The 14,346-nt window shown below is 45.3% G+C and overlaps 1 protein-coding gene and 1 non-coding gene across 3 annotated transcripts in view; one reads left to right on the plus strand and one right to left on the minus strand.

Annotated features, from left to right (window-relative positions):
* The window catches only part of JAM3 (junctional adhesion molecule 3), a 30,877-nt gene extending 16,714 nt beyond the window's left edge, over nucleotides 1-14,163 (minus strand). For both annotated transcript variants that reach the window (XM_061406436.1, XM_061406434.1), the window contains exon 1: nucleotides 14,016-14,163. In XM_061406436.1, the coding sequence (XP_061262420.1) occupies nucleotides 14,016-14,148 (133 nt within the window). In that variant the 5' untranslated portion in view covers nucleotides 14,149-14,163. The remainder of the gene's footprint in view (nucleotides 1-14,015) is intronic.
* TRNAG-CCC (transfer RNA glycine (anticodon CCC)) lies at nucleotides 2,866-2,938 on the plus strand. The gene has a single exon. It is a non-coding gene; the product is annotated as a tRNA-Gly (tRNA).
* Nucleotides 14,164-14,346: the final 183 nt, after the last annotated feature.

Here is a 14,346-nt window from a genome sequence, read left to right on the forward strand (position 1 = left end):
GGACTGGCATGGGAAAAACTGGGTCTTGCTCTGGTGGGCAGGGCCTTGCTCAATAAAGCTTTAATCCAATTATCTGCTGATGTGTGGGTTTGCACTCCATCCCTTGCAGTTGTTTGGTCTGAGGCGACACAGGTCTGGGGTCTGGGATCACTTTTTAAAATCCAGATGCATATCAGAATTACCTTAAAATTTTTTGAAGAATAAAAATGCTCAGGTATTGCTTTTTTTCTCTGGAGCTCCAGATTCCTAATGAGCAGTCATGTTTAAAAACAACTAGACTATATGATGATCTTTTACTTTTATCAAGTTTGTTTCACTTTTTCTATTTCATATTCAGTGCTCCTATTTCATTTAGTTTATGTTCTCCAATTTCTCCATCTCTTCATTTTTTTTTGGTATTCTTTCTCAATTTTTATCAAGTGTAGTATAAAAGCTTTTGTGTGTGTATATATATATAAATACATATACATATTTTAGAAAATGTATGAATTTTTGCATAACTAAAAAAATTATATTTTGATTCTGCTTGTTTAACTTAGTATGAATAGAATGCTAGATTTCTAATTTAAAAATATATATTCAATAAGCAACAAAGGTTTACTGTATGGCATAGGGAACTATAGTCAATATCTTGTAATAACCTGTGATGGAAAATAATTTCAAAAATAATATATGTGTATTTTTTTTATATATGTGTATTTGTATAACTGAATCACCCTGCTCTGCACCTGAAACATTGTAAGTCAATTATACTTCAATAAAATATACATATTTTTTTAAATCACAAATTAAAAGCAAACGGTATACAAAATAAACAATGATGTCCTACTGTATAGCACATGGAATTATATTCAATATTTTATAATAAGCTACAAGGGAAAAGCATCTGAAAAAGAATAGATATATATATAACTGAATCACTGTGCTGTACACGTGAAACTAACATTATAAACCAACTATATTAACTTTTTAAAAATAAATTACATGGCATATATACACACTCTTTAAATACATTTGATTTTTTTCAAAAATAATTTGTAAAATGAAAAAATAAAGCAAACTGGAGCTTGGGAAAAAAGCGTTGTTCTCATTCCAGATAAACAATAAAGCAGGAATCTCTGTGTTCTTTTGAAATAATCCATCTCAATGGAGAAGGTTGTCATTTTTCGCTTCTGTAGACCCACAAATTCAGAGAAGGAAATGGCAACCCATTCCACTATTCTTGCCTGGAGAATCCCGTGGATGGAGGGGCCTGGTGAGCTGCTGTCTATGGGGTCGCACAGAGTCGGACATGACTGAATTGACTTAGCATGCATGCATGCATTGGAGAAGGAAATGGCAACCCACTCTAGTATTCTTGCCTGGAGAATCCCATGGACAGAAGAGCCTGATGGGCTGCCATCTATGGGGTCGCACAGAGTCGGGCTTAGCAGCAGCAGCAGACCCACAAATTACCAGGACACCCACACACCCGATTTCCCTCTGTTGTAACGCAGGTCCAGTGTGGTCCCTGAGCCAAGCCACAGGGTGACGGGGACCCAGCCTCTCCTCCCCTAAACCTCCTTATCACACGGCTGTGATTTCAGAACCCAAGAGGACAACAGGTCTCGAGAAACAGAAACATAGCTTGTACGTGACAGGGCCCATCTCATGTGGCAAAATTTAACAGGGGAGAGCAATTTAAAATGAGCTGTACACTCTGGATTAGAAATGATGTGCAGGTTCCAAGTCAAACTACAACCACAATCTAAACAAGAACGTGGTGTGTATACAAATACACAGATACACAGGCTGTGCACCATCTCACACACATGCACGCTGACGTCCCCAGGAGCACTCCTGCGTGCCGAGTGCTGGGCGCCCCAGGAAGCAGGGCAGTGCTGACTCTCCCTCCCCCGACAGAGAGGCCACTGGGGATGAGGGTCAGCTGTGGCCCCAGACATGTGCTCTCGCCCAGGCTTGTGACTTGCTGAGTCCCCAAGGGCTATTCTTCATTTTCTCCCTACTTTCCCGGGACCTGCCCCTAGCTAGCGCTCCCACGGTCACCCCAGCTCCCCATCTCAGGACGTGGGATTCCTGTGGACACAAAGGCCTGTATACTCACATGACATTCTCCTGAACTCATCCATTCTTCATACTTATTCATCTAAAAAGATGCTTATTTTTAATGTAAACACACAGATTTATATTGGCAGCTTCTTCACTTAAAGATATGCTGGAATTTCCACTGAAACGTTTTATTATTCAAAGTTTGCTAGGGCAGGCATATGAATGTCCCCAGGCAAAAGAGGTCTAATCTTCTCTATAAACATCGTGGAACCACTTTTTAAATACAAGAAAATCAGGTAATTTCTTCTTTAATCTTGAAACTTAAAACTAGACTTCTGGGTTTTTTTTTTTAAGAAAAAATCAGGACACCAATCTGTACTTCAGATGAAATGTCTTTCCTATATAGAGAAAATAAGTGTAAAAACTTGCTGTCTCATCAAAACAAGCCATCAAGGAAGCTTCAATATGAGAAAGTTCCTCTAAATCAGGATTGTAGGCTAAAGAACCAGAAGATTAATGAAACTCTAGGACTCACAGGGAACAAAGCCGAGAACGGTACCGTTTACATCTGCACAGCATTTTATAATGTACAGACCACTTGCACACACAGTCTCGGCTGAACTCTGGAAAATCCCTGAAAAGTGGATATTATCTCCTCTCCACAGATAGAGGGCTCAGATACACTGCTGTTGTTCAGTCACTAAGATATACCAGCAGACAGGTATAGCTTCAAAACTGAATATATCAGAGATCAAAGTGGAAACCAGGTCTTCTGACTCGCAATTATTTTAAAATAAGTTAAGAAACACAAGGATTTCCCTGATGGTCCAGTGGCTAGGACTCCGCACTCCCAATGCAGGGGTCCCAGGTTCCATCCCTGATCAGGGAACTAGATCCCACATGCTACAACTGAGAGCTCGCAGGCCACAGCTAAAAGATGTCATAACAAAGATCCTCCAAGCCAGAACGAAGACCCAGCACAGCCATATAAATACATAATATTAAAAAGGGAGGAAAGGAGGCCATGGTTTCTCATCTGTCCGGGCTGTTATATGTTTGAACAGAAATCTCTGTCAGCCCCTATCTAAAATGGCCAGTGAAGCCCCTGCCTCTTTCCCAAACAAAAACTAAGGACAGACACTCATCTCCGTGCTGCGCTAGAGCAAGGCCACCTGACGTAAGGAGAACAGCAGAGGGGAAGAAGAAGACACTCTTACCTGATTGCTGCTAAGGCGGCTAAGCTCTGCAAATCTGAGGATACTGCTAGGATGAAACTCGGGGTTTGAAAGGGGCCTCTTTGTAATAGTGGAGTCCAAAAGCCTAAGCCTGATGAGGTTCACTTTCGATTTGCCTCTGAATAATTGAGGATCAAACACAGTGCAGTAACATAGTTATGGGCTTCCCTGGTGGCTCAGTGTTAAAGAACCTGCCTGCTAGTGCAGAAGATGGGGGTTCATCCCTTGGTCAGGAAGATCCCCTGGAGAGAGGCATGGCTACTCCCTCCAGTATTCTTGCCTGGGAAATTCCATGGACAGAGGAACTTGGCAGGCTACAGTCCAAGGAGTCACAAAGAATAGGACAGGTCTTAGCAACTAAACAACAACATGGTAATAGTATCAGCAGCAGCAGCAACAGTTAGCACTGACAGTAAATCCCTACAACCGAATGCTGAGAACTTATCATTATGCCCAACCTCTGCTAAGCGCTTATGCAATTACACTAGTAATTGTAATTTTACTATATTAATTGGTATAATTTTTGTTACCACTCATGCAGACACTTTGATAGGAGCATGATACATAGTCACTGGGCTGCAAAACAATCCCACAAAGTTATATGTTTTTCTACTCTTTTATGGCTAAGGATGTTGACTTGGACACGCTAAGATTCAAGCTTCATTCTAGCTTATGTTCTTCCTGCTGAACGTGAATTCAGAAAGCAAGAGATTACTCTAGGCTAGAGAGCTAAGAAAGGCTTTATGGAGAAGTACGCTGAGCTGGATACTAGGGAACGAACAGGACTGAACAGGAAGAGGGTGACCTGCATTGGGGTGGATGGGCCATGATGATAAAGCGGAAACACAGCACATAAGGTGACTCAGAAGCTGGTGATGAAATGCCTTACAGAGCCCAAGACCATGTTCCAGATTGTATGATTCCCCGATAAAACTGAATTGAGTAAATACACTGTAAGGATCAATTCTTCTCTTTATGACATAACCGTAATCTTATAAAAGAAAAGGAAAACGCTACATTTCTCAAGACTCCCAACTCCTCTATGGAGAGGGCGGGTGTGGACACCCAAGTGCCTCGACTTCGTCACCCCAAGCCCAAACCCTGTGAGCCCCACAAAGGCGGTGTTCCCCACTGGAACCCAGCCCCCACAGAGGTGGGGCAGGCAGGAGGACCAGGACAGGGCATCCCAAGTCAAAGCCTCCAAGTGCCGGTTAAAGCATCTTCCTCAAGGGTTCATGAGAGGCAGAGTCAAAACTGAGCCACTCATGAGGACAGAAGCACCAAATCCTAACAGGTTTTATTTACCCCGCATTACTCTGCACGTAGAAAGTGTACCTGATGAGAACAGCACAGAAAGCAAAATCTGTGAGCCGAAGGGAAAACAACACACATACAAACACAGTCCTCCTGGGGAAAGCTGCCAGCCTCAGGGTGCTGCGGGGGGTGGGGGTAGGGGTTAGCCACACGCCACCAGGAAGGTGTGTGTCCTGGCTTCTGTGAAGGCCGGATCCCTCAGCCGATGTCATGAGGTGTCCTTTAGGCCTCTTGCCTCGTCCCCACTGCCTATGGTAGAGACAGACGGACAAGGACACTGAGGGAAATGGAAGGGCGGGCCCAGCGAGGGTTTCACTGCTTTTCCTATGGCCTCATCCTGCACACCTCCCGGAGCTCTGCTAACATGATGAAGCACTGCAGAAACCACAGACTGAAGTGTCCCTACAGCCATCTAAATCAAGTCTTCCCTCTGACCTAACCACAGAGTGAGGCAAACTGGCAACGTACGGAGATTATGACCACATGTTTCACAACAACAGTCACCATCTGTAACACAGCCTAACAGAAAATTTGGGCTGGAATAGAGTTAAGGGGAAGAAGAAACAATAAAATAACCCTCCTGGATGTATGCTGGTCCCAAAACCCGCATACAGTCGGCATCGACTCAGAACACAGGCCCTGTGCCCTTGAGCAGGCCGCTCCCCCTGAGGGGACCTTCTGGGGTTTGTAACCCACCCCCCAAGACAGCATATAAAATGTCCATATATATACATGAAAGTACCATGTGGAGGGAAGGGCCCTGAATTTCACCACCTCCTACAGTGTTCACGACTCTGCAACATAAACGACTCTAAAACAGCACCCGGTGAATTAAAGACATGAACACTTGTTCTTATTGAACTGCTGCTTCAGAGATTCATGGCGAAGGGGTTCCACCAGCAGTGGACTTGAAAGCGAGACCGAATGTGGTCAGAGCGAAAACTCCACAATCTGATGCGAGATATCAAACAGTAATCACCAGCCCAACCAAACAGTGGTCCACTGTTTTCTTCCTGGTAAACAAACATAGGAACTCTCAAAATACTAGATCTAGTAAGTAAGGTCACAGCAGATTAAAAAACAAAAAAACCCCAAAAAACCTGAGGTTCTGAAAGATGAATCGTCCTAACCTCTTAGAGTAGAACAGGGCTTGAAACCAAGGTTGTGTGTGTGTGTACCAAGTCACTTCAGTCATGTCAACTGTTTGTGACCGCATGACTGTAGCCCACCACACTCCTCTGTCCATGGGATTCTCCAGGTAAGAATACCAAAGTGGGTTGCCGTACCTTCCTCCAGGGAACCTTCCTGACCCAGGGATCGAACTGGTGTCTTTTGAATCCTGCACTGGTTTCCTGGCTCTAAAAGCTTCTAAACTTTCAGAAGATGAAGACATTTCTATGAATTAGGCTTTCAAAACTTTCACTTACACTTGTAATTAACAAACTAATTCAACGAATCCGTCAACAGAAATGTGAATGTGTTGGTGGGAGGGGAAGAGGAATGCTGCTTAAATTACTTTCAAGTGACTTGGATTAAAACCAATATAATTAATATTTCCCCAAGGTCCCCAAATGAATCACATGCAAAGCTGGGAAGCGGGTCCAGAATGCCTGACACCCACACGGGCTCCCTCCTCCACCCAGAAAAGGATCTGGGAGGCAGTGCACAGCATAGCCTGGGGTGGGCTATCCCTCTCGCCTCATCCAGCAAGAATCTGAAAATCTGGGAAGCTCCTTCCCTGTGGAGAGGGGAGAGCTCCTCCACCAAACACTTGTCTAGTGTGGAACAGCAGTAATTCTCTAAATTTCAAGTTGCTGGGTCTCGAATCGTTGATGCTCACTGCTCTTCAGATAAACCCACCCACAGACGGGGATGACAGCTGTGCAGCAGAGTGTGTGTGTGTCTAAAGGACATTACAGCCCCATCCTGGCAGCACTCAGCAAGGCTCCTTCAACCCCTTCCCCTAAACCTATCAGAACCTCCGTGGGGGCATATGTGCTCCCTCCCCCACAAAAAAGCCAGTATTTTAACTTCATCTTACACTTGAAAAATGAAAACAGAAGCATTACCTTCATAATATAAAAGTTTAGGATGGTGTGTGACTTAAGTTTTTCAGGAGGAGGCCAGGGTTCCTGTTTACAGCAGTGGTTTAACTACACTCCAGTGAGACCTTATGCAGACAAACTGTAGTTTTTACTGTACCTCTGGGCTCATGGGAAACAAGTAAACAAGTTCAGCTGTAGGCTGAACCCAAGAAGTAATAGGATGGGTGGGCCGTGACCCTGAGGGTCATCATGGAGACTGTGCAGCTGGGCCAACAGGAAGGCAGAGCTGAACCTGAAGTTTCCAGACAATGCCAGGGACCCTGAAAGCCATCCCAGACGACTGCCGCCCAGCACGAGCACATTCTCTCACAAAACACATCCCAGAGCTACATAGATTGCGATCAACCAGACATCAGTTTACAAGGAAAGAGAAACAAGCCACGACGAGTAACAGTCACGAGAAACAACAAGCATCAGGTTTAGACTCCAGAGAACTTCAGATATTTGAAGTCTCACATGTAGAATATAAAACAGTTTTGTGCGAAATGTTTAAAAACAAAAAAGAAATGAAAAATGAGCAAGTAAAATAAACTAGATTATAGAAAGAACCAGGTAAATTTTTTGAAATGAATATAATGGGTTAAAAAAAACCACTTCATACACTGGTTAAACAGATTATAGACATGGTTGGCAAGAGAAACAGTTGTAAAACAAAATTTAATAAATAACCCAGAGCAGCAACAAGAAAGAAGAACATGAAATTATGACAGAAAGGTTAACAGTCTGGGAAGATGAAAGACTGAATATATCCAATCGGAGTTCTAAAAGGAAAGAATTAAGAAAATAGAAGCTAGGCAGTGTTTGAATTGACCCTCTCTGAGAATTCTCCAGAAAGATATAAACTCACAGATACACAACTTATAACAAATTAACAAGGAGAATACAGGTAGTAACATTGCAGCATGCCAAAGAAAAGACGAGATTCCCTAAAGCAGGTGGAGGAAGACAGGCTGATGACCTGAGAGCAGTTTCACAACAGGAGCAAAGGAAGCCAGACAGCATCAGTATCACGGAGATCAGGCTCTGGGTCAAAGCAGCTGTCACCCAATAAATCTATATCTCAAGAACAAAGGTAAAAATACATTTTCAGATATGAACAAAACTGAATTCAAGAGACTTCCGCTAAGGGGAATGGGCATGAACTACTCTGGAAGCTTCCTAACTGACTCTCCCTCTCCAGCCTTCTTGAATGCAGTATCAGGCCAACACACCTAAAAATATTCGATCTGATCACTTTCTGCTCCAAACTGCCATAGGAATTTCTAGAACCTACATGACAAGGTCCACATTTTTCAGCCCGGCATTGAAAGCATTTTTCAGTCTCACAGTCTAGTTACTCTGCGACATTCCCTTCCATTGGTGATCTGGCTCCTTGACTTACCAGCTGTGACCGGGGCCAGGTGACCAACCTGCGCAAGTGTCAGGTTCAGCACCTGCAAAGTGAGGCTTATAGGGACTGACTGCTGAGATGGACTAAGACTCCCGTGAGGTGGCGCAGTCAGCGGTGCCTGGCGCAGCCTGCTAATAACTGGCAGCTGTCCTTAGTTATCATCATGATAACTCACTGGTCCCAGAATACAACACATGCATTCCCAACACCTCTGCTTGTGGCATTTCCTCCACTTTCCTGGCCCCTAACACCTCCACTCCCCCAAATCTGCACTAAGTCAAGCAAATTACCCCAAAAGGTGCTGCTTCTTGAAATGTCCCTCTCCCAGGTCAGCCCAGAGTTAAGAGCTCTCACTTCTGTACATGTAAAACACTTACCCGAAGGGCTGCTCAGTTTGTTAACCACCTAAGCCATGTACTGCTTCTGGTCTGGGCAAGCGCTTATGTTAGATGTCCCTGTTTTGCTGATGTGAAAATGCAAGATTGTGAAATAATTATGGCTTGGCTGATTAAGCTCCAGCACCCTTGTAGAGATGCTCTAGACGAGAATCAAGGGACCAAATTTTAAAAAAAGAAAGAAAGAAAGAAAAGGCAGTTGTCTTAGGTTGTGTGGCATTATTTGTAATCCTCCAGACAGCTGCACTTCATTCTAAAAGACGTCAAAAGTTTCCCTTAGAGAAAGACATCCAAGGAGGAAGTCGTGGCAGGCAGGAAGACGTGATAAGGGAGCTTCAGCTCTCAGCTGACTTCAGGAAACATCTTTCAGAGTCAGTTTCCCAAGGAAGTCAACTTGACCTGGTATTCCTATCACCCAAGACAAAGAAAACTGGCCCCCCAGGAGCTGCCCGACTGGCACAGAGGAAGGGATCCTCTAAACACGGGCTTGTGCAGAACAGGCAGACCAAAGCGGCTACTTGGATGATTTCACTTGTTTGTTCAAAAACGGAGACGCAGGTATTCTCATCAGTGCACTCTCAGTCTTCCCACCAAGCACTTGCTGAGGACACCACAGCTGGCGCCCCGACCCAGAAGCGGTGACAGCAAGTCTCTCAGATGAGTCATAAAGGATGCCTGATCAAACCGAGCCCCAGGGCTGCCCCTCCTCCTCGCTCTGCAGCTGGCATGAACTCTGGAGCCAGAAGGAGCCACAGTCACAGGCTAACGCATTAAACTGTTTTCCCATTTTAAAAGAAAATCCTTACCAACTGTCAAACTTAAAAGTCCACTATGTTATTGGAGGACCCCCCAAATGAAATTTTTTCCATTACATATAAAAAAATTCCTTATAAAATAATCAGCCAGGTAAATAAGGGAAAAGTAGAAAACAATCAGCCATAAGACCTGCCAAAGAAAAACAGAACCCCCATCAACATTTTGATTATCTTTCAGTTTTGATTATCTTTTCAGGTCCTCCAAACATCCCCTCCAAGATGTTTTGTGTTGTTGGAATCATAAGGTATATGACTGTGTCACTTAAATGACTTCACAAGCATTTCCCCATGTTTTCCTTCTTAACATCATATAACCGCATAGAGTGGGTGAGAGAAGATATTTAAAGTAAACCAAGTCGAGAAATACCATCCTCATTCTTCCACAAAAACTACTGAGGTAAAAACCAAGAATCTCCAAAAGTTTCTGGGGTCACGAGATAGATACATAAAAAATGCTTGGATGCACTGGAAGTGTTTAAGAAATGTTAACTGAATTTTAAGTGACAAAGACAATACTTACTATAGCCATCCCTGGAAAGATACAAAAGAAATTCAATTCAGCCTCTGTTTCCAATGAATTTTTAATAACATTGAGAAGATAAAATGCATTTATACCCAACAACAAAAGCGCAACATAATTCGGTGGGCAGTCATCCTGGCTTGAGGAGCCTTTTTCATGTCTGCACCCCTAGCACCATGGACATATTACAGACACACACTCAATGTCTGTTGCACAGACTACAAGCTCTGCTGTTTAGAAACAGGAAGGATCACTGTGAGCTGAGTGAAGCTGGGCAAAGCAGACAACACACACATGGCAGGGCTTGATGTGGGCAATATTCTGCAGAAAGAAAGCTGAGTCACAGAAGCCTTGGGATACTCTGAAAATGAAAGATGGTATGAGAAAAAGAATGGACTTCCTCCTAGTTCAGTCTGTAAAGAATCTGCCTGCAATGCAGGAGACCCGGCTTCAATTCGGGGGTTGGGAAGATCCCCTAAAGAAGGAAATGGCAATCCACTCCAGTATTCTTGCCTGGAGAATCCCATGGACAGGGAAGCCTGGCAGGCTACAGTCCATGGGGTCGCAAGAGTTGGACATGACTTAGCGACTAAAACTGCTACCAATCTATTAACAAGTTTTATGCTTCTACATAACTAGCTTTGAAATCTCGGCTGTTCATATTAACTACTCATAGGAACATAATACATAACACACGGTTGTTGTTTTGTCCCTAAATTGTGTCCAACCCTTTTGCGACCCCATGGATTGTAGCCTGCTGGAGTCCTCTGTCCATGGGATTTCCCAGGCAAGAATACTGGAGTGGGTTGTCATTTCCTTCTCCAGGGGATCTTCCAGACCCAGGGATTCTTCACCCCCTGAGCCACCAGGGAAACCCTGCAACACATAGTAAATACTCCTTAAAGACAAACACCAACACAAAGTAAAACAGCATTCCTAGACATCAGAAACAAAGGTCAATTCTCAGAAGGCTTTCTGTGTGTCAGGACGTGTTAGAAAGATGCAGTAAATTAAGGCTTTAGAACTCCATATAGAGAACCACAGTGGATACTGTCCTTGCTAAACTGGGTGTAAAAGAATGTGCTTACCAAAACTTTCTTTCAGGAATGCTTTAGAATCCACTGAAGCTATCTGTATATATTATGAGGATCCAGAAAGTAGACACAAGAGATGTGAAATCTGCGCTCGGCCCTAACAGCATCACATTCACCACCTGATCACAAACACGTCTTGAGAAGGGTCCAACTTCACGACGAGGGTATCATTCAGCAGACTCCATACCTCCTGACTTCATCCACACACAAACTTCTCTTTGTTTTACCACACTTGTGCTTGTGAAAAAATGCAAAGAATTTGTGGGGAAGGAATTTGCTAATATTACATCTCTAACAGCTGCTGGCTCGATTGTACTAAATCCACAGCCTCTACAGTCACATTATATGGCCATCTCAAAAAGTGGGTGTTAAGACACACCAGGTTTCTTTCAAAAGAAATGATTTAAGCCTACCCTGTGAGGCTGCTTAAGAGAAAGTTTCCCAGAGCTTGGGGTGGCATGTGTGATCTGTCTGTCTAGATGTAACGCTGCAATTACTTATGATTAAGTACCTCTAATAGCTTCCCACTCAGTTTCCCCAGACTGAAGCGCTCAGAACAAATGCCTTCAACAGGCCCTCTGGGAATGAACAGCTGGTCTGAAGCAGTGCATGTTTCAGGGCAGGTGGTCCTTGTTTTTCTGAACACACACATGCACACACATGTCTGATAACAATTATACCAGATATAATTAATTCAAGAGACTGAACACAACATGAAAGAAGAGGTCATTTTAAAATGTTTCAGAAGTCCAAACAAATGCAAATGGAAAATTTAGAACTTATTTCAAAAATTTCCTGAAATCATGATTTTCAGATTTTGCTAAACTTTAACAAATTGTCTTAGCCCAGGAATACAAACTGTAACTCTCTTACCTCTAATGAAGCATCTCTCTAAGACATTAGAAGATTTGGAAACCCAATGGCAATTACCACATAATCATTCAAAAAAGACGTGTGGCATAACATTTGCAAAGAGGAATTGCACCTGTCACCAACTCAACAAAAGAATACTTTATCTGCAAACCACACAGCATTGAACATTTAAAAATTTGGTTAAAATGATCCATAACAAGAACTCCACTGTCAAATGGAACAATTTAAGTAACAACAACAACAACAAAGGATTAACACAAATGGTTGACGATTTCCAAACTGACACGCGAGGGATGTCACCCTGAGCAGGTTACTAAATCTCTCTGTACTCAAAATGATACGAACAACCTCTTAAGAGTTGTTATCAACGTTAAATGAATACATATTAAATTTTTACAACAGAGGTTGGCAAAGGGTAACTAACAAAGAATGTATTATATCAGGAACCAGATTTTTTTAATGAGATCACTCAAAAATAACAGCAATTAAGAAGAGTAATCATAAAAATAAAAGAGATGCAGCTGTGATGCCCTGTGAACGAATAATTTTCAAGGTATTCCCGTATAGTTACAGCATAAACAAAATAATAGAAAAGAGCTCCCTATTAAAATGACAGCCACATCCCTTCAGAGCATATTAATACATCCTACCACTTCTACTCTTTGTCATTCATCCTACTATGCAAAATCTGATTAGTCCTCTTATGCTTCACAGGTCAATTCCAATCTTTAACATCAAGGAAATCACAAACATGCATTTCCAGGAAACCAAAATAAGAAGTTAGTAAAAATAAGTTTACTGGGATTTCCCTCGTGGTCCAATGGTTAAGGGTCCTTACTCCCAATGCAGAGGGTACAGGTTCCATCCCTGGTCTAGGGACTAAGATTCCCCCATGAGGCATGGCTAGGCCAGAAAAAAATTTTTTTGTTTAATTAAAATTTAAAAAAAAACGAAGCTGATGTGAAGGCCTTAGCATCCACTAGTTTTACTAACAAACCAACTTGAAACTCATTCCTGAACTAAACTGCCAAATGTTTCTGCAGTAAAAACTGCAAACTTTGATGTGAACAGATCTTTTCAACAATGGCGAGTTGTTCCAGTCTGTGAATAGGACAGTGTCCGTGTGACCAACAAAGCGGGGAGGGGACATTCCTGACACCCTTGTCCCCTGGCTAGCCTTTGATCATTCATCTCTCCCAAACACACGTTTATGGAACCCGCTTTCAGGCGCAGTATGGGACACGTATTCCCTGAACTCAGCCCTCACCACAGAGTCCTGCTCCCCGGCTTCTGCCGGGACCCTCACTGTTCTCACCACCCCTGAGGACCACTCCCCTCACTGAGCCTTCAACACAGGAGCCTTTGTTTTCCTAGTGCGCCCACCTCACCCCCAGCAGTCACTTGGGGCCTTGATGTGTACACTCTGAAAACACCATGGGATGACGATGGCAAGTAAGCAGACAAGAAAGTGACCCGGAGAACTGGGAAGTCCTGCGGATGTCCCAGGCAAGCCGGCGCGGCGCCCGGGACCGGGTCTGAGTGTCCCCTGCTCCTCAGTATGCTTTCCGGACACTGCGTTGAGGACTACGTGGGACCGCGGTCTCGAGCGCCCAGCGCACGCCCACGGCCCCCAGCCTGCGATCCCGCAGTTCCGCTGCCCAGGGCCTCCAGCCGGGGCGGGGGTCGGGGGACAGACCAACGCCCGGCTCGGGCGGCCCCCGCGCCACTCCTGGGCGGGCTGCAGGGCTCGGGGCCGGCGGGACAAAGGGGGCCGGGGACCAGTCGGCTTTGTTCGCAGAGGGACCGAGCTCGGGGCCACGGGACCCGGCCCGGACCCCGCACCCCGGGACGCCCTACACCCAAACCTCCAGATCAGATCTGGACTCCCGACTCCGGGGCCCTCGGCCCCCGGGACTCCCCTACACTCCCGACCTCCACACCTCCCGACCGCTTCCCCGACCTGTCGCGTCTATCCCAACCCCAGACCCGCACCCCCAGCCCGGGACCCGCATCCCTGGGACCCGGAATCTCCAGGACCGCTCCCCGCTCAGCCCGAACGCCTGGATCCCCGCATCCCTGACCCCGGACCTGAGCCGGACCCCCTCACCCCCGAGACCCTTCCCTGACGCTCCCGGCAGCCCTGATCCCCGGGCCCCCGCGCCACCAGACCCGCTCCCCGCGCCTGGTTCCCTCGTGCCGCGTCTGGTGGAGGCCTGCGGACTCACCCCGCACGAGCAACAGCAGCAGGACCAGGGAGGGCCTTCGCCTCAGCGCCATGTCGAGCGCAGCTGAGGGGCCGCGGGCCCGCTCCCCGCGCACGCGCCCTGCCCGCGGTCCTGCGCCCGCCCCGGTCACCATAGCGACCACGGCCGCGAGCCGTCGCCATGGTGCATGGGACGCCCGAGTCTGGTTGCTATGGAGGCAGGGATGCTCTGGACTGGGCCCCTGGGGTCTCTTTCAAAGAATTTGGTGCGAGGAGGTGAAGGAGCGCGTTCAAGAGTGGGCGGGTTAATTCCCACATTTATAAAACGAATCCGTCACTACAGATCTGGAAAG

The sequence above is a fragment of the Bos javanicus genome, chromosome 29 (genome assembly GCF_032452875.1).
Source record: "Bos javanicus breed banteng chromosome 29, ARS-OSU_banteng_1.0, whole genome shotgun sequence".
In the NCBI taxonomy this organism is placed as follows: domain Eukaryota; kingdom Metazoa; phylum Chordata; class Mammalia; order Artiodactyla; family Bovidae; genus Bos; species Bos javanicus.